Source organism: Labrus mixtus, chromosome 20, assembly GCF_963584025.1.
Source record: "Labrus mixtus chromosome 20, fLabMix1.1, whole genome shotgun sequence".
Taxonomy (NCBI): Eukaryota; Metazoa; Chordata; class Actinopteri; order Labriformes; family Labridae; genus Labrus; species Labrus mixtus.
In genome coordinates, this window is record NC_083631.1 from 845,702 (window position 1) to 870,921 (window position 25,220).

The following is a 25,220-nucleotide window of genomic DNA, read 5'->3' on the forward strand; positions in this document are numbered from 1 at the left end:
AGAAAAACAAAGAATATTGCCAGACATAAAATAAAAGATGTACTTAGTTATATGATCTGATATTAGAAAAAGTATTCCCTGTTATGGGAATGTATCTTAGTACTTCCATTAGAAATCAATAGCCCACTCTGCACGACTACAGAGGTGTAAGCAGCAGATTGACAATTTTTACAATTAATTAGAGTAAAAGTGATGGTGGAACAGAACAAAATGAGTATAGTGAGGTGTTCACCTGAAATATGAATATCTGGTGGGCAGATGTCAGGAGAAGGAGAGGACACTGTGGCTGGTTCCTCAGTACAAATCTGGAAATATAAAAAAGACAAACATTAAATTCATGATTGTGAAATTTCCAAAACACATAAAATAACTATTATATTAAATTATGTCAACATTTGAGGTATTTCTTATGGATAGTTTGGATAGTTTTTTAGTAGGAAAAGTCTGATACCATAGAATAGTGAGGTGTTAAAGACCAGGGACACGTTCAAAATGTCCTTAAGTTTCCTGAGTGAAACGACCCAGAGGAATTTCAGTATCAGCCATGATAATAGCTGTTCGAATTCTTTAAATGAAAAGGAAAGGAGCTTAATTGCTTCCTTGATAATCTTCTGTAGCATAGGATTCCCTGGAACAGCCTTTATGAAAGATGAGCAGAAATTATGACCCACAAGTCCAAATGTTGAAAGAATTGAACTTATTTAGTGCCTTTCTAGTCTCCAAACAATTCGAATTGCTTTACTGTACACTATATTTTAATTCTCCCTTTAAACACACCTTGATTCAATGGTGACAGAGGCTGAGCCAAAATGCTCATCAGTTTTAACCTAATCCCCTTTACACACATTCAAATGCTATGCTCTCAGAAACCACATGTGGACAAGAGGCACTAGGGATTGAATCACCAATCTAACCGGCTATATCTCTGAGTAACAACTTCTTACTGGCATTCCCTCTTGTCAAGGAAAAATGGAGATAAAATATAAGAAAATAGTAATTGGTTGAAATATTGGTATTTATTTTCTCTTTGAAATAATTTTATTCAACTTAATCCTGATTATAATGCTTTAACAAGTAGCACCTGCATTACCCAAATAGGGAAAATCAGTCTTTTTTCAGGATGCCCACCCCTTTATTTAAAAGAAACTTTCAAAAGATTTTTCTCACTGAAGTTTTCAAATCTTGAGGAGTACTCGTGTTCAGTTTTACTTGCTAATAACAGAGAAAAGTTTTTTTGTAAGGCAGTGAGCCAATAATTGTTGTTTTTGCTGGAAATGATTTCATGACAATCATTATTCAATACATATGGTATAAATAATGTTAAACATAATTGGATTCTGCAAATGTATTCCTTTACATACTGTGGAATGCTTAGCTGAAACAAAGCATGCTCACCTCAGGTGACCTGATATGGACTTTCAAACGCCCAGAGTTGTGGCCTGCAGCACGGTGGACCCCATTGTGGAGAGATGTGCTGCTGGAAAAAAGTCCTTTCCCTGGGATGAAGGCTATTTCCAATGCACTGTCTTGGCTGGAGACACAATACATGGAAATACAAAGGCAAAAGTTGGTACACAATGACTTATATATATGTATATATATATATATATATATATATATATAAACAGGTAAAGTGTTGAAAACTGACCAATGTCCAATGCAACTTGAGTACCCCTTGTTTTTAATTTAATTTTAATTTCCTATGTACACAACCTACCTGAATTTAACTTTGTTGAGCATGCTTTTGGCCTCCTCATGGGTAACACCTATCAGTGATTCCTTGTTAATGGCAATAAGCTGATCTCCAGGCCTCAGACGTCCATCCTACAAAATAAGTAGACAACCTTTTCAATACAACAAGCACATAAATAGACATTAGTCCTAACCAAAGGCTGAAAAATGAGGATATCCTTTAGTGATCATGAATTTAGTCCACTGATGATCTGATGCTATTGATTTACCATCTGATGACCAGCAACAAGGAGGCAATCTTACTAAATCTGTTCTCTAAATACACCTCCTTCATATAACAAATATAGTATTGTGTAAAAGCGACAATATCGATTTAAAGGAGAGTTTTATCCATTAACAGTTCTAATACAAAATGCATAGCTTTAATATCTTCGTAGCTTAAGTAAACTGAACAACAAAGCACAGTGCTAGTATTTTTTATGAGACAGGTGATTAAGAGTTGGGATTTCAAGGAAAATACAGCTTGCTTAAAGAGAACAGTGTCTGGCTGTTTTCAAAGAAATTGGCTTAGTGTAGGCATGTAGTGAGGCCGAACAACTGTGGCTATCCAATTTTGTTTAGAGGAATTTATTATACATAATAAATATATCATCTGCTTTGAAACAGCTTTTTTCAAGAATAAAACATTTTTCACCACATATACATCTGTAGTTTACATCTCATCTCCCTTTTCATATTGCTCACAGTTGACAGTTAGTGGACAGAGAGGTGAGGAGGACTAGTTTAAGGGAATGAAAAGAAACACAAAGGTGGATAAACTAAAACTTACCCAACCTCCCTCCAGTTATCTGAGCTCCTTACCCTATCTCTAAGGCCGAGTCCAGCGACCCCTCTGAGGAAACTCATTTAAGCCACATATAGCTACATCCATGTAGCTTTGCCTTCCGGCTCAGCCAATCATCAACTCTCAACAGTTTCCATTTGTTATCAATTTGTACTATACAATTAAAGAATGATTGATTCATTGATTGATTCATGGATTTTATTCTTCCCCTTAGTCTAAAATTCAGTCAAGGGTTTTTAAAGTATGATGGATTTCTTGCCAGGTTTAGCTCCTGGCATCTAAAGGCTGAACCTGACCTAAGAGTCTTGGCATGAGCCCCTATATGAATTGTTGTAATTGTATTCTCAAAAAATGTTCTTGGACAGCATTCACAATCATTTACAGCAAGTCAGTAAACTCATTGTACATGTCAGTTGATGCAAGGCACATTTAGAATTCTACAATGTTTTCTGTTTAACATGAAAATCGAATGTTGACCTCTTGTGCTCTTTTTCCTACAACAGAAAAGTGAGTTTTTCTTCTGACGTTATGTGGTTGCAATACCAAGAACTTTTTGACTTGTTCCTGTCAAGCAAATATGACTTTGTTTCTTATACTCTGGAGACACAGTTGACAAGGGCACATAGCTCATCCATCATGTTTACAGTACAAGCAACCTTATGATTAATGGAACATTTACCTTTTCCTCTCTCTCTTACTTCCACCAAAAAACATACAGTAGCATATTTTCCTTCATTCTCAGGCTAGAAGCCTGTCTTTGGGCAAGAAAATAACATTATGGATACAAAGCATATAAAAACTAGATGTTGTGTAATCGAGACAATGTACCAGCAATGTTTTTTTCTAATTATCTCATGAAAACACCAAAACCAACAATGATCATGCCAAAAATATCAAAGGCTGACATATCAATCAATCATTCAACCAACCAACCAACCAACCAACCAACCAACCAACCAATCAATCAATCAATCAATCAATCAATCAATCAATCAATCAATCAATCAATCAATCAATCAATCAATCAATCAATCAATCAATCAATCAATCAATCAACCAATCAATCAATCAACCAATCAACCAATCAATCAATCAATCAATCAATCAATCAATCAATCAATCAATCAATCAACCAACCAATCAATCAACCAATCAATCAATCAATCAATCAATCAATCAATCAATCAATCAACCAATCAATCAATCAATCAATCAATCAATCAATCAATCAATATTTATTTGTTATTCCTATTACCAATTGATTACAAATGGTGACACTTAAAAAAGAGCAAGTAAAATACTTACTCATTGTTATGTTAAATATTTAATTCTTCTTTTCCATAATACAAAATTGTATTTCAAAAAGTACAAATAAACATCAAAGGAAATACTGTTACACTGTGTGACATGTTCTTTCATTGCGATGAAAATAAAAAACTGTAATTTATTTTAAAGTCAAACATACCAGTTCCTGTTTATATCACATATATCTTCTTCCATTTGAGTATTGTTTGCTAAAAATCGCAGCAATTTTTAAAGATCCTTATACTTGTATTCCACTCAAGACATTTACATAAGTAAGTAAGCACAATGGGTGCATTCGAATTGTCCCTCCTATCTCCTTTCACTATCCACTTTACCTTAACCCTGGGGAAAACGTCATGAGGTTAAGGAAAGATGTTAGGAGAATTCATAAAGGACTTAGGGAAAGGCGATCGTGTTGCTCTGACAATCCGACCACATTTACACTAGGTGACGTAATTTTGTGACGGCTGAGATTAATGACGTGGGTCTGCTGTGGTGAAACTACAATGTTCTGAAAATGGACTACTAAAAGTGCATCTAAAAAACTTTCCCCTGTGCCTTCTTACCAGTGAAATAATCCTAATTACCACAAGGTTGGAATTGAAATAAAAGGAATATAGACTACTATTATTGCAATGGTAACTTACATGATCAGAGTCCCTTTTCGGTCATTGTTAGTTTTCTTTTCTTTTTTTTAAATTAACATTTTATATTACAATTTCTCGTAGGAATCAACATCAAATAACAGCAAGGCATCTACACTAAACATTATACCAGAATGTAAAAGCAATGTTCACCTTCTTCTCCAACACAAAATAAAAAGAAAGAACGAAAATAAATACAAAGGCAGTAACAAATTATTAGTCTCCTCATTGCTCCTCCAACAGATCTCAGTCCATACCATAATAGTTACAGTCCATGGTTCATACAGGGTCATCGTTAGTTTTCATGAACGGTCGGATGAGCGAGTCACTTTAAAGCAAGGAATTGTGGGGTGGCATTATCTCATCTCCTTTCGTAAAGGATGGTCCAGTGTATCCTAAAGGAGGTTATAAAGGAAGCATTGACGCATCTTTCCTTAGCTTTTAGAGAATTGGAATGACTCTTATCATGGCCGCCACTAAGATGCTTCCAGGTCATTTCACTCAGTTAGGAACCTTCCTAAGCAAAAAAGACAATTCGGATGCACCCAGAGTCTCACACAAGCTAAGCACTGCAGGTGGTGTCCCTAAAACAAATGCAGTGTGTCTGTTTGTTTGTGCGTGTGTGTGTGTGTGTGTGTGTGTGTGTGTGTGTGTTTGTTTGCATGCGTGTGTATGTGTGTGTGTGTGTGTGTGTGTGTGTGTGTGTGTGTGTGTGTGTGTGTGTGTGTGTGTGTGTGTGTGTGTTTGTTTGTTTGTTTGCATGCGTGTGTATGTGTGTGTGTGTGTGTGTGTGTGTGTGTGTGTGTTTGTTTGTTTGTTTGCATGCGTGTGTATGTGTGTGTGTGTGTGTGTGTGTGTGTGTGTGTGTGTGTGTGTGTGTGTGTGTGTGTGTGTTTGTTTGTTTGTTTGCATGCGTGTGTATGTGTGTGTGTGTGTGTGTGTGTGTGTGTGTGTGTGTGTGTGTGTGTGTGTGTGTGTGTGTGTGTGTGTGTGAGTGTCAGTGAGAGATTTGAGAGCAAGAGAAGGGTGATGCCTTAAGCAGTGTCCTAGCATGATTGCTGAGCTTAACACTTAGTGTAGTGTGTCCCTTCTGGGACTCCAGGCCATCTTTAACAGAGCACCACCAATAAACATTCCAGCAGTTTTTAAAATCCTTGAATCCAGCATGAATTCCTAAATATTCACCAGGATATAACAAGACTGTATAATATTACTGTAACTTCCTTTAGGGAGTCTTGTTGATGCAGCAGATAACTAAAGAGATAAAGCTCAATGTATGTTCTGTGTTGTAGGAGAACAAGAAAGGAGTTTTTGCATACTATGATTTAGTTGTGCACTATTGATATTGTGAGTTACCCAGGATCAGCCTCGGAATTTGGACACCAGGTTACCAGCTCTTTGTGTCAGGAAGGGGGGGGATTGGGACTCAGGGGTGTCTCAAAGTTATCCCAGAAGGATAACCACAAAATCGCGAGCGATTGATTGGAAAGGGGGGAAAACAACAATATTGTATCGAGCCACAACAAGCTTCCTAAACGAAATAATGCCCCGAAAATGTGATTAACTAAACCACCGCTGACAAGCAGCTGACTCAGAACCAAAATTGCCCAGGAGACCCAGAAAACACTAAAAGCAAAAGGCTGCCAGGGAGCCCTTTGTTAACACTTTTGTGTTTTTCTGGAGTTTTAACTACATCTTACTGAATTTTTAAATTACAATTCAAGAATAGCTGCTGAAAATTCACTCATTTTTGGATTAGTTATCACTTAAAAACTTCCCTAGTTTCTTATGGAATTGAATATTAAAGTTTTCTCAAAAGAAACCAACGGCATATCAAATATTTACATTCTTGACATATCCAAATATTTTAGTCTTCACAAAGTCTTGCTTACATTAAAGCCATTACTTACTACAGAAAGTGTTTAAAAAATAGCCACAATTAACATTTAAATAAAATTGTATTTGTATAAAGCCTCAATTTGCGTGTTGACAGCTCTAAGAGCAAAATAGTGGGCATTAATTGCTTTAAATATTTCATGATACTCCAAGCCTTTGAAAGTTCCATTTTAAACGCCAGCATCAACAGGCGATTTAGTCTTTCTAAAGATACAATTGTTTTGCTGCTAGATTTGTGATACTGACCTTTGAGAAAACACATAAAACAGCTTGTGCCAGATAATGTGATCAAAACCCAAGGTTAACCGTAAATATGTACAGCTTCATAATGTGTGGTTCTATTGAAATTAGGTTGGGTTCATCTTAGCTGAATCTGGCCTGCCAGCAGGTTTCATCCAGCCCGCAAGAAGTTTTAGGGAGATGGGGGAATTTTTGTAACTCAGCAGATAATTAGGCTTTGTAATGTTGTTTATTTTCAATATTGTATTTACTTCTGTTAATCTGTCAATCAGAGTAGTGCAGATTCTGTTTTATTGAAAATGTCTAGCATACAGTTAGGCGACACCTGAAGAAGAGGGAGAGATAACAGGACCTCTGCACCAGGAGTATTACAGCTTTTGGCAGCTTCTTGGCTAGGTTCTTGAGATATCGTGTAAAACTCTTTGGATTCTCCTTGGCATAAGAGATGGCAAGCCAACCCTGAATCTATGAGAAGAAAACCATAATTTTTTCAACTCCAACACTTGAGTGTGGTAGGGCTGACTTTTTGATCTTTCAAACATAAGAGCTTCTCAACTGATGGACATTAACCTGACTAAATGCTAACTGACCTGACTTCACCACAAAAACATTTAAACTTTATAGGAAGAACTTTATGAACTCTAACTCTTAAAATGTGAACTTTGCCAACTTAATATGTTTTAATTGTTGACACTGCTTCGACAGCACTGTTACATTGAATGCCTTTTATACTGAAGTTACATTTTAAGAAGCATTTTTTGTGCTGATTAAAAGGGAAATTTAAATGTTGTTTTCATTAAATATATCCTGTTATTATGTGTCTGTAAAATTACTCTTTCAACCCCACCTAAGAACCTAGATACTGGTCCATAACAAATTTAAGTATACTGCTACCCCAGGGGATATGTTTTGAAAAATATCTTTTTGAGATTTGTATAAAATAAAATACTTTAAATACATATGTTGACCCAGTTGATATGTATAATTAGCAAAGGAAGACATTAATATGATGTTACAATAAATTCATTCATTATATCGTGTTTTGAACAACAGGGAGTGACAGCATAAAAAATAACGAGTTGCTGCATTATGTTAGCTCAGCCAACATGCTGTCCAAAAGAGAAGGGTTGTCACTGAATGCAAGGAGTTTTAAGGGAGAGAGCAGCATTTATTTTGTCCCTTCTGCTCACAAGTTACTGAAATTATCTAGATATTTTCAGGAGTGGCTGCACAGTGGTGCAGTGGTTAGCAGTTGTCTTACAGCATGGAGGTTACTGGTTGGAATCCCCCTAGGACAGGGCTGTGTGGACTTTGCATGTTGTCCTCATATATGCGTGGGTTCTCTCCGGGTACTCCGGTTTCCTCCCACAGTCCACAGACATGCTCTGTAGGTCAATTGGTGACTCTACATTGCCCGTAGGTGTGAATATGAGAGTTGCTGGTAGCTGTCTCTATATGTCAGCTCCACGATTGACTGGTAAACAGTCCCCACCTCCCAATGACAGCTGGGTTTGGAGTGCATATGTGAAAATGGCTATAGGGCCCTAAAAGTCAGAAATGGTTGTGTGCCTTTACATTTTTTGGGATTCAATGCTGGTTTAGCTAATTTGGTAGAGCACATGCCCCATTCGCAAAGGTTGTAGCCCTCATCAGACTAGTTGAGGATAGGCTCCTGAACCTGACACTGTTTGATGCATGTCACCCCCCACTCTTTCTCACCCCATTTCATGTCCCTCTTAAGCTGTTTCATCAAATAAAGGCAAAAAGCCAAAAAGAAATGTTTTGGATATTAATCTCCTTTTAATCTATATTGCAGCTTTTACAAAATACTATATATGTTAAAGCCCTTAATAGTAGCATTACATTCCTGAATTTCCAACTTTACCGTTAAAGAATTGCCAGTGCAAAAAAAAGTCACATGGTTTAGAAAACAAATTACTTTGCTACACTTTTATCTTTTCATCTCATTCAATAACTCTAGTTTTATGGTTTCAAATAACCTTGTCTGTTCTTACCCGATGACAGTCCCCCCCAGACAGCACCTCCTGGATGAAGATTGCTGGGCCGTCAGGCTTGTTGGAGCCTCCTCCGATGGTGATGCCAAAACTGCTTGATCGCGAAATTGAAATTAGTTGAATCACGCCTTCACCAGGATGACTGTGAACACAAGGAAAACATAACACTTCATTGAGAGTAAAAGAAGAGAGTTTTATTTAAATCAAAGGCAGCACTGTAATGTGCTCTGTGTCAGAGATGTTAAGGAAGTGAGAGCCCTTCAGTGCTTTTGTAGCTAGGGATACAAAGGCACAAGGGTACAAGTCAGTCTTTTTTATATGTCTTTGGCAAAACTGTTATAACTATTAATAATCACATGAACCATGACATTTATGAATCTGTCAGTATTAACTTACAACAGATACACCTGTTTGGGTGTTTATTAGCTGCTTAACTAGAGAAGATAGTGGTGCACGAATCAAAAATATACATTTAAGGTCATTTTCAAACTGTTTCCCATGCATATATAGTTATATGTAGTTATCTACTAGAAAGCACTGAGAAGTCTGCATAGCGTCATTTGGTCATGATTTTTATATTCTTCAAAATTACATTTTAGGAAACTTCACAAACATTTTCTATATAAATAATCAAGTATACGTCAGGCATTAGACCAGGGATCATGGGTAAACCATATGCTTTGCTTGTTGACCTTCTCTTATCAGGCCAGTTGACAGCAGTGCAAAACATGGGCAATCTCTTCTATTTGATCTCCAAATTGGACCGGTCACTCAAATGACTAAAATATCAAACTCCCCAGAGTTCTGTTGCTATTTGCATATATTTTTATTTTTATTTGCAGAAGAGAGCCTTAATGAAAATCCAATTCACAAACACCAGCACTAATAGCCACATGCAAGTGAGTGTGAAATTCGTTTTAACTCCAGTAAGTTGTGTGCACAAGTATTTTAAATGGCTGAAAGGCCCAGTCTCAATGATTTGATGTGTAAATAAAAACTGAAAATTACAGTTTGAAATGACTTTTTCTAGATAGGGGTTAAATTGGACCAAGCACATGGGAGAGTTTTTCAGATTTGCTGAGTCTGGTCTGGAGCTGTAATGCAGGATGTTGAAATGTTAGTATAACAGAACATATGGCTTATGCTGGTTTTCTAAGCTAAGAAAAACAGAGTCCAGGGAGAAGGCCCTGTTTAAGATGATGAAACTTGTATACATCTGTATAATGTTGGCTACACAATAAACTTAATAAGGAGCTTTCCTCAGCCCTATTATAAATTAGGGAATGGAATCGGGCAACATGTGAGATCAGCCCTGAAGGAGATATTGAGAGTGTCTAGTGCACGTAACAAAGGACATATTTCACTTAGCTGTAAAATTTCATTTAAATTTAACTACACCTTATAAAACTGGCACATTATCTTTCATAACGAGGACCTTAACAAGGGGCAGCTGGCTGTTGTTGCACAACTCACTGACTGTTTTCACATGGTTATGGCCATTATCATTTTTATTTTATATCATTTTGACCCACATCCCCATTAAGACAGGCAAATCAGTAGTTGATTTGAAAACTGTACATACATATTTTTACCTAAGAGAACGTAGCATGGGCCCACTACTGTTGGTCATGTTCTGAGAGCCTGCTGGGCTCAACAGCAAAGGACTCTGGGAGCGGGATGAGGAACCAGATGATGTACTATCCAGGTATCGGCCTCCTTTAAAATGACAAAAGACAACAAAAAACACAAAATGGAGAACAAGTTAATTTAGTGAACTTGCTTTGTTCTAAATAGTATACTGAACAACTGAAAATTGAAAGAGAAATATGACACTTCCAGATTAAGTTTTTTTTTATGAGTTTGTAAGATGGTGGTAGTAACTCAGACTGTATAAAACATGGACGTAGTCTCAGTTACATCACCCATTGGTTACTGAAGTGCAGTTTTAAAACAAACAGGGGCTGACGCCAAACTAAAATGCTCCCTTATCTTTAATTAAAATTACTGTAGTTATAAAGACATGCGCTACTGAGACCAAATTCATTTTTAGTCCAGTGGTAAACATGTTTACTTCTGCTGTCAAAATGGGCATTTTAAGTGGGACTTCCTGGGCTAATGGTCAGCCTCAAGAAGACACACAACAAAGCGCAGTTTTTTGCACTTCAGCATTGGCTTTATTTTTTAAAGCAGGTTGCCGCTTGGGTGGTAAGTAAAGGGGAGTGGGTCTCTTGTTGTCTCTGCTGCATAGACTGAATGGTGAAGGGAATGACCTTATCGCATTTGAGACATACTGTCCTGAACTAGAAGTCAAAAGCTATTTTCTGCTGCTACAGATAGTTGTCAAGGGAGGTCTTCCACTGAAAAACCTGTATATTTCAGGTAAACATTTCTTAAGGCTGGTTAACTCTAGGCACTGTATAATCCCCCGTAACATACTCCCATATCTGTAAAACTAACCACATGACTGCGATACAAGTCCTGTGATTTTATGTCTGCTGGTGTTTATGTTGCAGCTGTGGTTCAGTGGTTGAGTCGGTCGTCTCTCAACTGGAAGGTCAGGGGCTCGATCCCCAGCTCCTGCAACAATAGTTTGGCTGTAAACTTTACAAAGTCTAAACATAAACACAAACCAAAAAGCAATGTGTGATGGAAATGAGGAGGGATGATAGAAAAGGCAGCATGACATCCAACAACATTTGGAAGGGCTGCATTGTTATATTCTTCAGTGATGACTGTTGGACTGTTAATGAAGTTTGAAAAGCGACTCTTGAACAAGTTCACCTTCTGATGTCAAATGTGATAAGCTCTAACACTAGAAAAAAAATCATCATCATCATCACAGCCCACTTCCAAGAAACCCAAATACAGTCCAGTCTTCTTTTTTTATATCCACTAGTGTTAACAGTTGCTTCCTCCTGTCAAATGTGTTGTAGGCAGTTGTCATTAGGGTTCTTCATTAATATTATTCAGCAGAATACAAGGTGGTCAGGGATTACAATTTTCTGAACATTTTCTGAGCAATTATACTCGGAAATCTTGCTTCTGAGTTCAAAAGGAAAAGCAAGGCACAAGAAAAATATTGTCGAAGTTAGCAGAATATGAAATTTATTAGGTCTGGGGAGTCAAGATTTTTTAAAGACTTTTAGAGTCTTTGTTGTCAAGTCCAGTGAAATTCATTAACCAAGTTAGGGAATCCCAGTGAAAGTAACACTGCTTGAGTCATCATTCATGGCATATTTTGAACTTTCTTTTTTTTTTTCTTTTGTTGAAAGACAACATACAAATACACCTTATCTTTTTGCCATCAGATAAGGACAGGGCTTTGGCTGTACATTTTCAAAACCAATAATCCATCTGACCTTCAATTCCTCTTCATGCCATAATTGGACAGCTGCAGGGAGGTGAGAAATAAGCCAGAACTTCTCTCTTAAACTTTTTTTTTTATCTGAGCTGGCCTGAAAATGTGCAGTGTTATATACATAATAAAAAAAATGTGGTTTATACCTCAACCACATAGTTAAATTACACAATGTAGAAACAATTTATTTTCAATATCAGCCCATGCAGTAATCTCAATATATTTTTCCGTTCCTCGTATGTGTTGCAACTCTGCCAGTTCAAGTGTGTTAACAAGACCTTTGCTTTGGATTAACAGAAGGGCCCTAATTTCATGTATCCTCATCAAAGGGGCGATCTGCAATGGTATTAACACCATCCCCTGCACAGAGCACAGAAGGACTCACGTGCTGAAGCAATATTCAACTCTCTACCAGCCTACGACCTTCATCCCAACTGAAACAGATGTTTGAAAATATGTAATGGATGAGTGCACTTGTCATGCGCCATTTTTAAAGGTAACTCTGTTTACCCTTTAGGCTTAGTCTGTCAAATACAGAGAGGTTTGTAGCTTTTAAAGATAGAAGACAGTTCTGGTGTTGTGTGTTTTTAAAAATTGCAATGCTTTGTTTGATTGGCATGTGAACACATTTAGCATGTTCAGTTTTTGCCAAAAGGCATGGGCAGAAACAGAGGGTGCTATCACTTGTGATATGATCAAGTACTGATGAATATGAAGAATTTCATCAGCACAGGGATTACTCATAACTTGCAGTAACCACAAGCAGGGAAGTCCATCATCAGGAGGTCCTATAGTCTTGCTGGAGTTGACTGATGGAAGACATGCTGGAGGAGGTGTTTAACAGGAAGAGAGTCAAGTACAAGGGGCTGGTGGGAAAGTGCAAAAGCAGGGGATGAAGGGCGTGATTCTTCTGGAGGGTACTCAAGCTCTCTGGGATTTCAAAACTATGAAGTAGAAACTCCCTCAGTGAAAAAACACTATTTTTGAAGAGATGAAAGTGAAGAGATGGATGTCAAACAAGCCATACTATCCATAAATGAACTATCTGCTTGGACACATGTCAAGCAACCCTGGCTGAACAGCCAGAATGAGATGGCCCAAAACAGGGGATGGCCCAAGTGAATATCCATTTATTTTCCATAAATTTGATGTATGCTAGGCCATGCACACACATGTATATAAGCAAGAGATCTGATCACATCAATTCATACTGCTACTTGTTTAAAAAAATGTTTGATATATTGTACAAAGGATGAAGCAGGGATTTGCCTACCTTGCTGGATTGGAGAGTTGCGTGTCGATCCTGTGCTACCATTAGATCCATACTTCTCCAGCAACTCAGAAAATTCTCTCCTACCAAGAGGGAAACATTATTGGCATAGAAGATTGCCAGTCATGGACTACAGGTAAAGATATACTCATTTGCTATATTGACTGTGACATTGTCTAAGCCAGAAATTACCAGAAATGTACACTTACCAGTATGATCTTTTGGATAATAATGTTTTTTTTTTTTTTACTAAAAGGTAAATTATTTATTAAAATAAAACACATGGGTAGACTTCAGACTGTTTTCCAACTACAGTCAAATGTCTCATTTCTAACAACTTGAAAGGCCAGTTTGAGTCCAGCAATTGAAAAACTATGTCATAAAAAAAGGCAAAATTTTAAAGCATAATAAAGAAATCAATTCATTTTCATGTCAGCTATCAACAACCAAAGACCTGAAAATCTCCCATTATTGACTTTCAATCATGTACTCATATACTATGTATGAACCCTATGCTTTGTGTGCTCTTAAATGCTTGAATACTTAACCACAGGGTGTCTTATGCCTTGTCAGCATCATTCATTTTTGTCATAAACTGTACCCATAAATGTGAGTGGGAGATTGAGTGACAACTGAAGATTGACAATTTTCTGTAATGCCTTACTGACGTTTTGTATAAATGATCAGATTCTATTCAACTCCATACCATTACACAAATTATATAAGAATACTTGGCAATGGAACATTTGGAAATAATAAAAAAAAAAAACATTTTCGTAACCATTTCAGTATCATCTTAATAATAATAAATACAGTAACTGTATTATTCCTACCAGGAAACAAGACTTACTTTACATGAAAATAACCAACATCTGCACATAGGACCAATAATACACCAAACTTCCTCAACTGGTTTTCTGAGCTAATAGAAGAGGTGTGCTTCGGCATGATACAGTTGGTAATGCACGAGCACAAGCACAGGTACACAACGTGGACATGAAGTAGGCTATAATCAATCTCAACCTTCAATATCCCGGAGGGTTAAGGCTGTATCTGACTAAAATGACTCAAAATAAGACACAAAGTCGGTAAAGTTTCAATCATATTCTCTGTGTTTGTCTTCGACGGGTGTCCATTTTATTTATTTATTTTTCTTTGTTTGCCTGTCTTGTAAACTATGCTGCCAGCTCCATGATCACGTAAAGCCATGCATGTGTTGTACTATGATGTTATAAACAAGAGGTAAGTCTTGGAACAATCTGAGTGCAGGCTAGAGGTGGGAGGGTGGGGGTAATCGTGCTTCAGCACGGTAAGGGCAACTGGGCCTAGTGTGAGTGTGCCCTTAGAGTGTCCTTAAAAAAAAGGCCTTGCAACCATATCAGAAAATAGCTACTAAAAACATGCTAAACAAATGTCATATCTTCATGTCATAAAGTAAAACATTCAGCTGAAAAGTTCTAACATCAGTTGAAATGTATCTTGTGAAACCACTATAATGGTAAATGAGTATTCTAAACACCAGTTTTCCCTAAATTATTTTTTTTACCTTTGTTGGTTAGGGAATGTGCTTAAATAATAAGTTGCAAATGACAAAATGGTTTTATGAAGTGATTTAGTCTGGACTGTTTTTCTAGGCTCTTACCAGTTAGTAAGCATGTACTTGTTTTGACTTGGTTTTAAGAAAGGAGGGAGTCTGTTTGATGTGAGACACAAACAGACAGGCATAATCCCCCTCCTCTTCCTGCCATCCACCTCCTCTGATCTTGGCTGCACAGCTAAAGCAGAGAGCAGAGATTAACACGACTCATCTCGTCAGGAGCCCTTCCCTAGGTTAAGCTCCTCTCTCTCTGTCTGCTCTCATTCCAATACTGTGGAGGGGTGCATCCATGCTTCCCGACCACTGACAACACTGCCTCTATTAAACCATGAAGGAGGTAAATATACGTTTTTTTTTTTTAATACCTGGCCAAAGTACACTAACCTGACTATTCTTTCACAAATCACACCATGTACGCATGTATTTAGTAAAACATTATAACTTCTAACATTTTGACTCATATCCTCTCAAACAGACGTTACAGACGTTAATCCAGTCTGCGTCAAAGTCTCTTCACTTAGGATTTCTTTTACTGGCTTACATGTTCCAATGAGATGGTCCTGCCAGTTTAATTATGCAAATCCACTTCTAACTTTGTCAACTGACAATTAAAGATTGTGCTACTGGGATTACGTTTGATGGAAAACTGAGGGTTATGATGTTGGCAGCTGGCAGTGACCTTTATTCAACATAACTGGTTCCAGTAAAAGTAGACACCTGTTGAAAACTAAAACATTGATGAAGCAGAGAGTGATTTTGTGGCACAACCTCCCAAACTGGATGCATCTGTCTTATTAGTTAATAAAGATCAATTAAGTTGATCTTCATACTACAAGTGTTGCTTGGAACAGTTTGACCTCTTGAATACTAAAACACAACATGCTCTGCCACTGTTAAGGCCTTGGTCACAAAATCATTTCTAGTGTACATGTGTTGTATCCCAATTTTTTTTTTTTTTTATTGATTGTTGCCTAGTTATTTAGTGCTAACATCAATCATTTCTTTATCATGTAATTTGATGCTTTATAATTTTTGTGCTAGCAAGTAAGTTAAAAAGAACAGCTTTTGAGAATCTGTGTAATTTTCAAACATTGAACAGTTGTTTAAAAAAAATATTTCTGAATTGATTCAGGTTTGAAAAATCCCATCTTTTTTTCAACCAGGATGGTTTAATAGCTCTAACTTTGGTACTGGCTCCAAAGCTAGATTGGATTTGATCACCCTGATCCAGTTATCCAAACTTTTTTAAGATGATGATCTGCATAAAATGTGACCAAAAATTATAATGTTTTTTTTTTCATTCATTTGATATTGGTTACACGACAGGTCTGAGTGTTTAAAAGACAAATACAGATATGTTTGTAATTCATTATGGTTCATTATTTCCCCCTGAAAACAAAAGCTCTATACGATATGATGACATTTAGTCCCATTTACAGCATTTCAAAACAAATCAGGTTGATCCAATTCAAATGCTGCTCTCACAAAGTCACTCAGACGTAAAATGGATTAGCTGAGCCTGGATAGCAAATAATGTTTTTTTATGTCTGGAGAATTCACATCCCAAATAAACTTTTATACAGAATATTCTCTTACTTTGCTTCCTCATCTCTGGCTATGAGAAGGCGCATATGATTTGTTGCTGAGGCTGCTCTCAGGACGTCCACGGCTCTGAAGAACAAACACACGACACAAATCAATAATCATTTTGAATGCATAACCGGTGTAAATCTTGTAGGTAAATGAAAGACATGAGTAGTAGGAATGTTCTACCTTTCACTTGTGACTCCAACCAAACTGTCTCCATTGACCTCCAATATTTGGTCCCCTGGCATGAGGTTTCCTGTAAGAGTTCAAAGAAAAGGTCTAGTTATCCTTAAGGTATCAGCTACTATACAACACTATAAGAACGTATTTTAAACTATATTAGGCACATTGGAAGACAATTGGACAAAAGTGATACACTTTCTGTATGTCAAGATAAACAATTTTTTCTTTCAGATTAAAGTTTTGGGAAGGTTTTATTCCAGGACAAACACATTTCATTCAAAACATATAACACAGCTTCCAAAACAAAATCTATAACTATCGGATAAATAAGGTATGCTGTTCTACCCCCTGACCAAGGTAGCAGGCTAATTCATACAAAATCACAAATATTTTAAAACATAAACAACATTGGGAATTCACCAAACTTAACAAAAGGTATTCAAATACAAAGTTTAAGGAAAACAATTGTATCATTGTCCAGTTCTTCTTCAAGTATAGCAGCAATACACGTTGTTAGCATTATATTCCTTGACTGTATATCCATCCACCACAATAGACAGTCATGGATAGCTTAGATGCATGGAGGGCTGCCCCCCTAATATAATGGTAGGGGAAACATTGGAACACTTACCCTTCCTAAAGATCCAATAAAAACTGTTTTCCCCTTGGTTTCTGAACTTATCTTGTGCTGCATTCAATGGCCATAGCCCTAACATCCTATTACAAAGATCTGAACATTTAATTGGCATTACAGGAACCTCACTAAGCTGTCTGAAGTCCTATTTGTTAAATCGATCTCAGTTTGTACATGTTAGTAACGAATCCCCATGCACTGCCAAAGTCATTCATGGCATAGAGTTAGGAGATGTCTATCAAATTGGCATATGGTGATGACCAGAGTGAAACACTATGGCAGCTGCAAATTTTATGGAATTAACCGAAACCATAAAATACAAAAATTGTGACTCCAGTTTGGCTGCTCAATTCAGCCACTCCAGTTGTGAACCAGGTGGTAACAGTCCAACCCGCTATGCTTCTATCCACTGTGACTGACTCTTCAGCTGACAGCACTGTCAGTAGCCTGGCAGAAAAGGCATTCAGTGATGGGCTTGGATTTTTTGTCCGAGAATGAGCAGCACACACACTTTAACTTCCTCTGACCCTGGGGTCATCATTGATGAAAAAAGACATTTCATGGTAGGTATTACATGTTCTTTAGTGTGAACAATAAGGATTCATTGAATGATGAGTGGGCTACCTGAAGTCAAACTATTAACTCTTTTGCACTCTCCGCTCTGATTGTTTCTATAGCCATATAGAAACAAGAAACTCCATCAACTTTTATTGTCATGCAGATGATAGTGATAACAAGTAATAACTACACATTAAGCCAGACAAAGCCATTCAGTTAGCTGACATTTAAATATGCCTAAGGGACTTGAAACCTGGAAGAGCTATAGACATTGAAGTTAGCTTGATTGGGCCTCAATTTCTGAGAAGCATTGTCTGATAATGCATCAATAGACAAAACACTGAGCAAAAAGCATTGACACAGTCAATACCTTTAGGCCTTTGCCTTTATTTGACAGTGTAGCTGAAAATAGTTTAGAAACATGGAGAGACTGGGGATGATGACATGTACAAAAAGGCCAAGGGTCTTCATAAATTGTTAACTGCTCTAGAGAATGATAGTGGAGCAGAGCATTTAGCCATCAGGCATCACAAGCTCGGGTTTTCAGGAGGGGCGCTGAATTGATATTTTAAAAGTTGGAGTCTCTAAAAGTTAACTGTCTTATGGGACTACTATGTTCCTGAAACACTTACAGATGACCAGTTGACCAGAATGTGGTCTTTTGAAATACAAGCAAGCTTTCTCTTTTATAATAAGTTGTTGGGTGACCCTGCATTTACTGGTGACTGTTTTCTTTGGATGTTTCTTTGGATGTCACTGGATTCTGCTTAGAAGAACAGCAAAAAGAAGTGAAGACTGAAAGATCACTACCATAGAGTTGCATCATTTGGATTGACCTGAAATTTGTGGCCTGTATTTCTCATTAATGGCCTTAGAGAGAGTGGACCACAACACTACTGTGGTGTGTTATATTCATGTTTTCAACTCAAAAGACATAAAAAAAACCCCTGTTCTGTCACTTCAGAGGCCACCAGTACACATATATTATATATATTTCAGTAGCTAAGCCTCTCATCAGTTGTCCTCCTTAACTTTTCCTTCACACAAATCTCAATATCTTCTCTTAAGACAGACATGTGGGGCATGTCAACTAAAGATTCCCAAGCCTTTTTAAGACACTAGACAGTCAAATTGCATTTGTCTTATGCACTACAGGTGTAGAGATTGAACATTTTTGGCCTTTTTTTCTGGGCATTTTTTCCTGGTGCACCTTTGGTGTGGTCTTGGTGTAGGAGGACATGGCTTCCGGGGCGCTGGAGCTTTCTGCACACACACCCAATCCTCATCATTGATTACCTGCTGCTGCATTTACACCCTGGTTCTCATCGTCTACGCAGCTATTGTTTGCACCTTCTCAGTAGTATGAGGGCCCACTTTTCTACTGTGTAACCTACTGGTAAAAACATATCTGTGCTTTTGTGTGCATCTTTTCAGTTTTTTTCCTGTGACTAATTCTCTATGTCTTCTCGTTATTTCCAGTGCCTCCTGCAGATGAGCTCCAGCGCTTCACCACCCAGCCTCTCACTGTAAGCCTCATTCCCTTGATTCATTATCACTGGAGCCTCAAGCTTCCCAGCACTCTCACCTTCCTTTCCCCTACTATGGAGCCTCTCCCTCAAGTCTTACCAGTCTCCACCAGCCTCACTACCAACAGAGTCTCTACAGCCTTAAGCCTACCAGTTCCTCTTGCTGCCTCTATAATAAAATATATATATATTTTTATCCATTTTCCCTGTTTCCCAGACTCAATTTTTGGATCCACTTAAACCCTTTAAAAACCGCAACAAAAGGACTACAAACTGGTTTTCCATCTCAATCAATCAGTCTTGAATTGTATAGCACCAATTCATAACCATGGCAGCTAATACTGTCAAGTGAATAACATATATGGAACTCACTGTTTTTGTCTATAAGGAACCAAATTTAGTTGTAACGAACTACTGTGCATTTAGTAATCAGCAAGGAAGATCAATAAATTCAGACAGACATTATAATTCATTAAAATGTCATTTTAACTGCACAAAATCTTGAAAAAAACAAACTCAAGATTTAGGCCACTTCTGCCCCCTTTATGTAGTAGTTAGAAGGACTTAAGCTTGTTTAACGCTTTTCTAGTCTTCTGACTACTCAAAGTGCTTTTACACCGCATGTCACACCTGCTCATTCATACACTGATGGTAGAGGCTGCTGAGTAAAGTGACAATCAGAAGTAACTAATCCGATTCATACACACTCAGCAACTTGGGGTTATGTGTCTTATCAACACATCGGACATGTGGCTACAGGAGCTGGAGGATCGATCCCCCGACCTTCCAGTTAAGGGACGACCAACTCTACCAACTGAGCCACAGCCGTCAGCCTATACACTTATTTTCAAAAGATAAAGAAGTTTCTTACCATCACTTGAAGCAAGGCCACCTGGTAAAATTCGTTTGACGTAAACTCCAAACTCCTCTCCAGTTAACTCCTTTACTCCACCAATCACTTTAATTCCTGTTGGAATAAAAAGATATGAACAGATTAGTAGCTGCAATTACTGTACATGCACCCTTTTTTCATTCTGATTGAATTCAACAACAATAGACATTCATTCCATTCCCTTATAAATGCTTATAATATATTAAAAAGCCTGAAACTGCTGGTGTGCCAAAAGGCCTTTTTAAAATATATTTTAAATATCTATGGCGAAGCTTCACTGTGATTGATTTGTTTGATTGTTCAAACACAGCAGGATAAGATTGTTCCTCAAAAAAACCTTACTAAAACTGGGTCAGTTAGAGGCACACTAGCAGATTACCAACAAACAAACTTCTGCCTGCATAATGACACTGGAAATTATTTGTAAACAACACAAGCACAAGCTGTGATGTGACACTCCTTGAGCAAACCAGTTAAAGTTAGGACATCATGTAAAGAGGGCTAAATCATATTGGCAAAAAAAATTACATTGCTATATGTTTTCTTTCTGTGAAACATTTTGGGGTTACATTTTTTTAAAGGAAATTGCACCAGATAAATGTCTTGAGCTGCCTGTGCCTCACACAACACCATTAAGTGCTGCAGGTGTAGCCACTAAAAGTAAGCAATACGCAGCACATCGTTAACAGTTCGTTTGTGTGGCCACAGCTGTTAATGGGACTAGGTGCTGATGAATATATTCTTTAAAAATCTGTCATTGAGTGTCTGCCTCGAGCGAAACATTTTAAGTTCTGATTCAGTTGAAAGCTGAAGAGAAGCAATGAAGAGCAATTATTCAAAATGTTCTACATTATCCAGTTGATCGAAGACCATATAAAGCAAGAGAGAGCAGCATCAATAAGAAAAACACACAACAGCGATCAAGCTTAATTAAGTTCAATGCAGTAGTGTATAGGATGATACACAAGTGTAACTTGTCATCAAAGTTTCCTTTCTCTGGGTGCAGGTAGCCTAGTGGTTAGTGTGCGGAGACTGAAGTCCTCCAAGCAGGTGGCGTAGGCTCAAATCCAACCTGTGGCTCCTTTCCTGCATGTCTGTCCCAACTCTCTCTCTCCCTGTCCGACTCTACAGTCCAATCTCTAAATAAAGGCATGAAAAGACCCCCAAAAAATAAACCTTTAAAAAGATGGTTAGTTAGAACTATCATTAAAACAGGTTGGGAAGCCACCAAATGCTACTGTTTGAGCAAGCAAGTATTCCTTTGTCCCTTTCATGTGTGAGAAGTTACTAGAAATGTTGTTATTGTTACTTTTACACTTCAGGGTTGGTGAACTCATAAAGGAACACATGCAAATTGCAATGCATAAATGGTAATAATAATATTATTATTATGCTAATAATAATATTATTATAATATTATTAATATTAATGCTAACGCCAAGCTAATAATAGCTTGGCGCAGATGGGGTTTTAAATATTGTGACCTTATGGAAGTGAGGGTAAGGTCATTCAAAGGAAGATGCTATTTTATTGTTTGCTGTCAAATTAGAGGGAATTAAGGGCAACATCATTGCAGTCAGCGGCCTCAAAGCAGACTTGGACCAAGCTAGTTCAATGACACACCGCAATGAAACCACATCTTCCTTACAGTTAGTGAAGCATATCGAAAAAACTGAGCACAGCCTCTACGTACTGATAGTCCCTGACACACAAGTGTTCCATCACTGAACTTAAAGTGATAAAACTGAAATGGCCTAGCTGAATTCTAATAATTAGACCAGAGCTTCTTCAGCTTCAGGCTGCCAACACAAAGACAAAATGGTTACACTGATCTAGGCTGAAGAAAAGTGGTGCATGTTAATTATCGCCTGTTGGAAGAATAGGGTTATAAAATTCCCTATCTCAGTCCTCCCTTCCTTCTTGCACTTCTCTGAGGAAACAGTCTTGTTCTTTTGTTCATCCTCATGGCACTCTCCTCCCATGGCATCTCATCAGATGAAAAAAACATCATGCATGAGCAGTAAGAGTGAATATAAAAGGCATGTGTCTCCCTCATGTTCAGCCTGACATCTTTCTCCCAAAAATATTATTTCTGCAAGGGCCTGTTTGCAATTAAATGCTCTTACACTTAACACTTTGAGAAAAAAAAAATCATAAAATTCTGATTAAACATTTATCTTGGATAACACAGTGCCATTTGTAACATCAAAGAAAACCTGCTGTGAAACACATGATGAGGTATTTCATGTTTAATCAGCTGCATTAACATAGAGAACAGCATGGGGTTTTCTTTAGCATATGGGCTGCAGGAGTGTGTGCTATACAGTGTGAAAAGAAGACATTTCTCTGACTTACTGTCAGCAGATATACACAGACACCTGTCTTTAGACTTTATGCATTGGAACAGTTTGTACACTTGCACATAATCATAGTGAACGACAATAAGCAGCTTTGCTTGTCACCTGTATGCTGCTTTAAGTACTGTACACGAAACACACGCTTGCACATGCCTTTAGTGTTCCCTCCACTTAAAGTGTGCTTATGTTAGTACCGCTAGCATTTGTGGTACAACAGAAGCCAGCTAGTCCATGAGAAAGTCCGGTGCTTTCCCAACACAGCAGCAAACATCCACAATATGCTCCTCCAGATGACGTCAGCTTTATTTCGGCTGATGAGTGAAAAAGGGGATCAGACTCTGTCAAACTAAATATGTTGGTTGCAGGCTAGATTTAAGCTCAATACTGACTTTTACTCAATTTTTCTCTAGAATAGCTTTTATGGTAGACTGTATAATACATACAGTGCTCCCAACATTTAGCTGGCAGTTGTTTTTAAGGCCAGTTGTCTGGCTACATGTGATTAATTTGAGTTTTGGTGTTGTATAGGTAGCGTTTAGTGTGATGACTCTCTCTCTCTTTTTTCTCTCTCTCTCTCTCTCTCTCTGTCTGCTCGCACAGTGACTATGTTCACATAAGCGCTTGTTGAAACATAGAAGATAAAGGTGTCCTGCATGTGCTGGAGTGGTTCTTGTGTGGAAATATAATCCTGCCTGTGCCACTGACTGACTGCATTTATTTATTACTGCTACACTAAGTGCTTAACATGTGCCTTGCATTGACAGAGTGAGCTGCCATGCAATATATACTGGTCTATTTTAAGGAAGGAAGAATTTAAATTTTTTATAAAACAACCTTTTTAATGGGAACTTTATATATCATAGGAAACTATGAAAAGAAAACTGTGATGTGGGCTATATCTTCATTTTGCAGTTCTGTTTGGCTGGCAAACACACTTAAAAAGCGTATTTAAATGTAGATTCATTATAGGAGAAGTAGAATGACGGCCGTTGGATTATGTACAGATTACCAAAACAAATATAATAAAATAAAAAATATTTTTTAAACTTCCTTGACACATTTGCAATGAGCTACAGTTTAGTTTAGATTAGATTTAGATTATATAGATTTATAAATGTATTATCAATTGTGTAAAGCACCTGTACTTAACAGAATATTTTAGGGATTGTATTGTGTTTATGTTTATCAGTTGTTTGTCCTTATGTACGCACAAACCCCACTAGTGTTGTGTGGAAGTGAAGTTCAGATAATAACAACAGCAGCTCCCTGTATTCTTAACCCAGCCGAGTTAAGTGGGTTAGGGCTTTGCAACATGACCTACTTCCACACCCAGGCAAACAGACAAGCATAAATACTCTGCAGAGACGGCCTGTTCAAGTTAGGATTTAAATCCTTTCAGCTATGGTAATATACCTTTGGTATGATATAATGATAACAAATATAATACAAATAATCCCTTCAATCTTTGCCAGAAGAAAACATCTTGTATTCATTTAGCTAAAAGAAAAAGACAACTCACCCAGGCCATTCTCACAGTCTGTAAACTCAATGGAATGAACAGCTCGGTCAACTCCATATGGACCCATTAGCGTCCTGAGATAGAGCAATCAAGAGGATGGAGAAGGGATGGAGGGAGAGACAGAATAGAGAAAAAATGTGTTACTTTAAATATTTTACTTTGAAAGCTTTTGAACCGTTTTACTTGTCCTGTCATTTAATCATCAGTCTTTTGAAAGATACACAGAATTATAGAAAGAAACATGTAAATCAGGGAAGAATATAGAGCCTCTGTCTTTCACAGGGAGTTTCTCAATAAGGCCTTCCACTTTTTAAGGCACAGCTCTTCTTACTGAAATCGTCAGAGGCTGGATGTAATTGGTAAATTGACTTGAGCTTGTATAGCACTTTGCTAGTCTTTGAGTCTGACTACTCAACGCGCTTTTCACACAGCAGGTCACACTACCCATTCACACCACATTAACAGTGATAGCAATGTTACGCTGCTATGTAAAGTGTCCATCAGTATTAATTAATCCATTCCTTCACATTTAAATGACGCTGACACAACTGCAGAACTAACTTGGAGTACAGTGTCTTGCCCAAGGACACTTGGACATGTGTCTGCATGACCTTAGGATGGAACCTCTGACCTTCTGGTTGAGAGACGCCCCACTACTGAACCACAGCTGCCCATATGTCATTCTTTCATGTTTGTTCAAGACAGATGTAAACTAAAGACAGATTACATACCAACATTCTAACTAGATGTTAAATCGTCAGAGTGTTCAGACTGCAAATGGGGCTCAACAGCCATCATGCTACTTTAAAACATGCCCATGTTCCCAACATGCAATGTGCAAAGTGTAATGGAAGAGCTGCTCATGCATCAAATACATTTAAATTAAAGTTGTTGGAGAGACTCTCCAGAAAAAAAAAAAAATATTGTGAGGGGACCACTAAGCCTCTTATTGAAAGACAACCAACTCTACCCCTAGCAAGAAAGAGCCTTGGCCATGGATTTATAGTTTATTTCTTGTGTACTAACTACAAAAAAATAGGGTACTATAAGTGCATAATGATAAATGCAACATTTAGAATAGCTTTTTAATTGTCCACCTTACA

At 37.6% G+C, this 25,220-nt stretch overlaps 1 protein-coding gene across 6 annotated transcripts in view; it reads right to left on the bottom strand.

Annotated features, from left to right (window-relative positions):
* The window catches only part of si:dkeyp-72e1.9 (syntaxin-binding protein 4), a 57,024-nt gene that overhangs the window by 15,959 nt on the left and 15,845 nt on the right, over positions 1 to 25,220 (bottom strand). For 4 of the 6 annotated variants that reach the window (XM_061027245.1, XM_061027243.1, XM_061027246.1 and 1 more), the window contains exons 2-12: positions 24,118 to 24,191; positions 20,221 to 20,316; positions 16,635 to 16,704; positions 16,458 to 16,532; positions 13,268 to 13,347; positions 11,094 to 11,213; positions 10,229 to 10,352; positions 8,637 to 8,778; positions 1,718 to 1,824; positions 1,396 to 1,531; positions 233 to 305 (exon numbers count right to left, since the gene is read on the bottom strand). In XM_061027245.1, the coding sequence (XP_060883228.1) occupies positions 233 to 305; positions 1,396 to 1,531; positions 1,718 to 1,824; positions 8,637 to 8,778; positions 10,229 to 10,352; positions 11,094 to 11,213; positions 13,268 to 13,347; positions 16,458 to 16,532; positions 16,635 to 16,704; positions 20,221 to 20,316; positions 24,118 to 24,191 (1,097 nt within the window). The remainder of the gene's footprint in view (positions 1 to 232; positions 306 to 1,395; positions 1,532 to 1,717; positions 1,825 to 8,636; positions 8,779 to 10,228; positions 10,353 to 11,093; positions 11,214 to 13,267; positions 13,348 to 16,457; positions 16,533 to 16,634; positions 16,705 to 20,220; positions 20,317 to 24,117; positions 24,192 to 25,220) is intronic. The other 2 variants (XM_061027248.1, XM_061027249.1) reach the window with 1 other exon arrangement.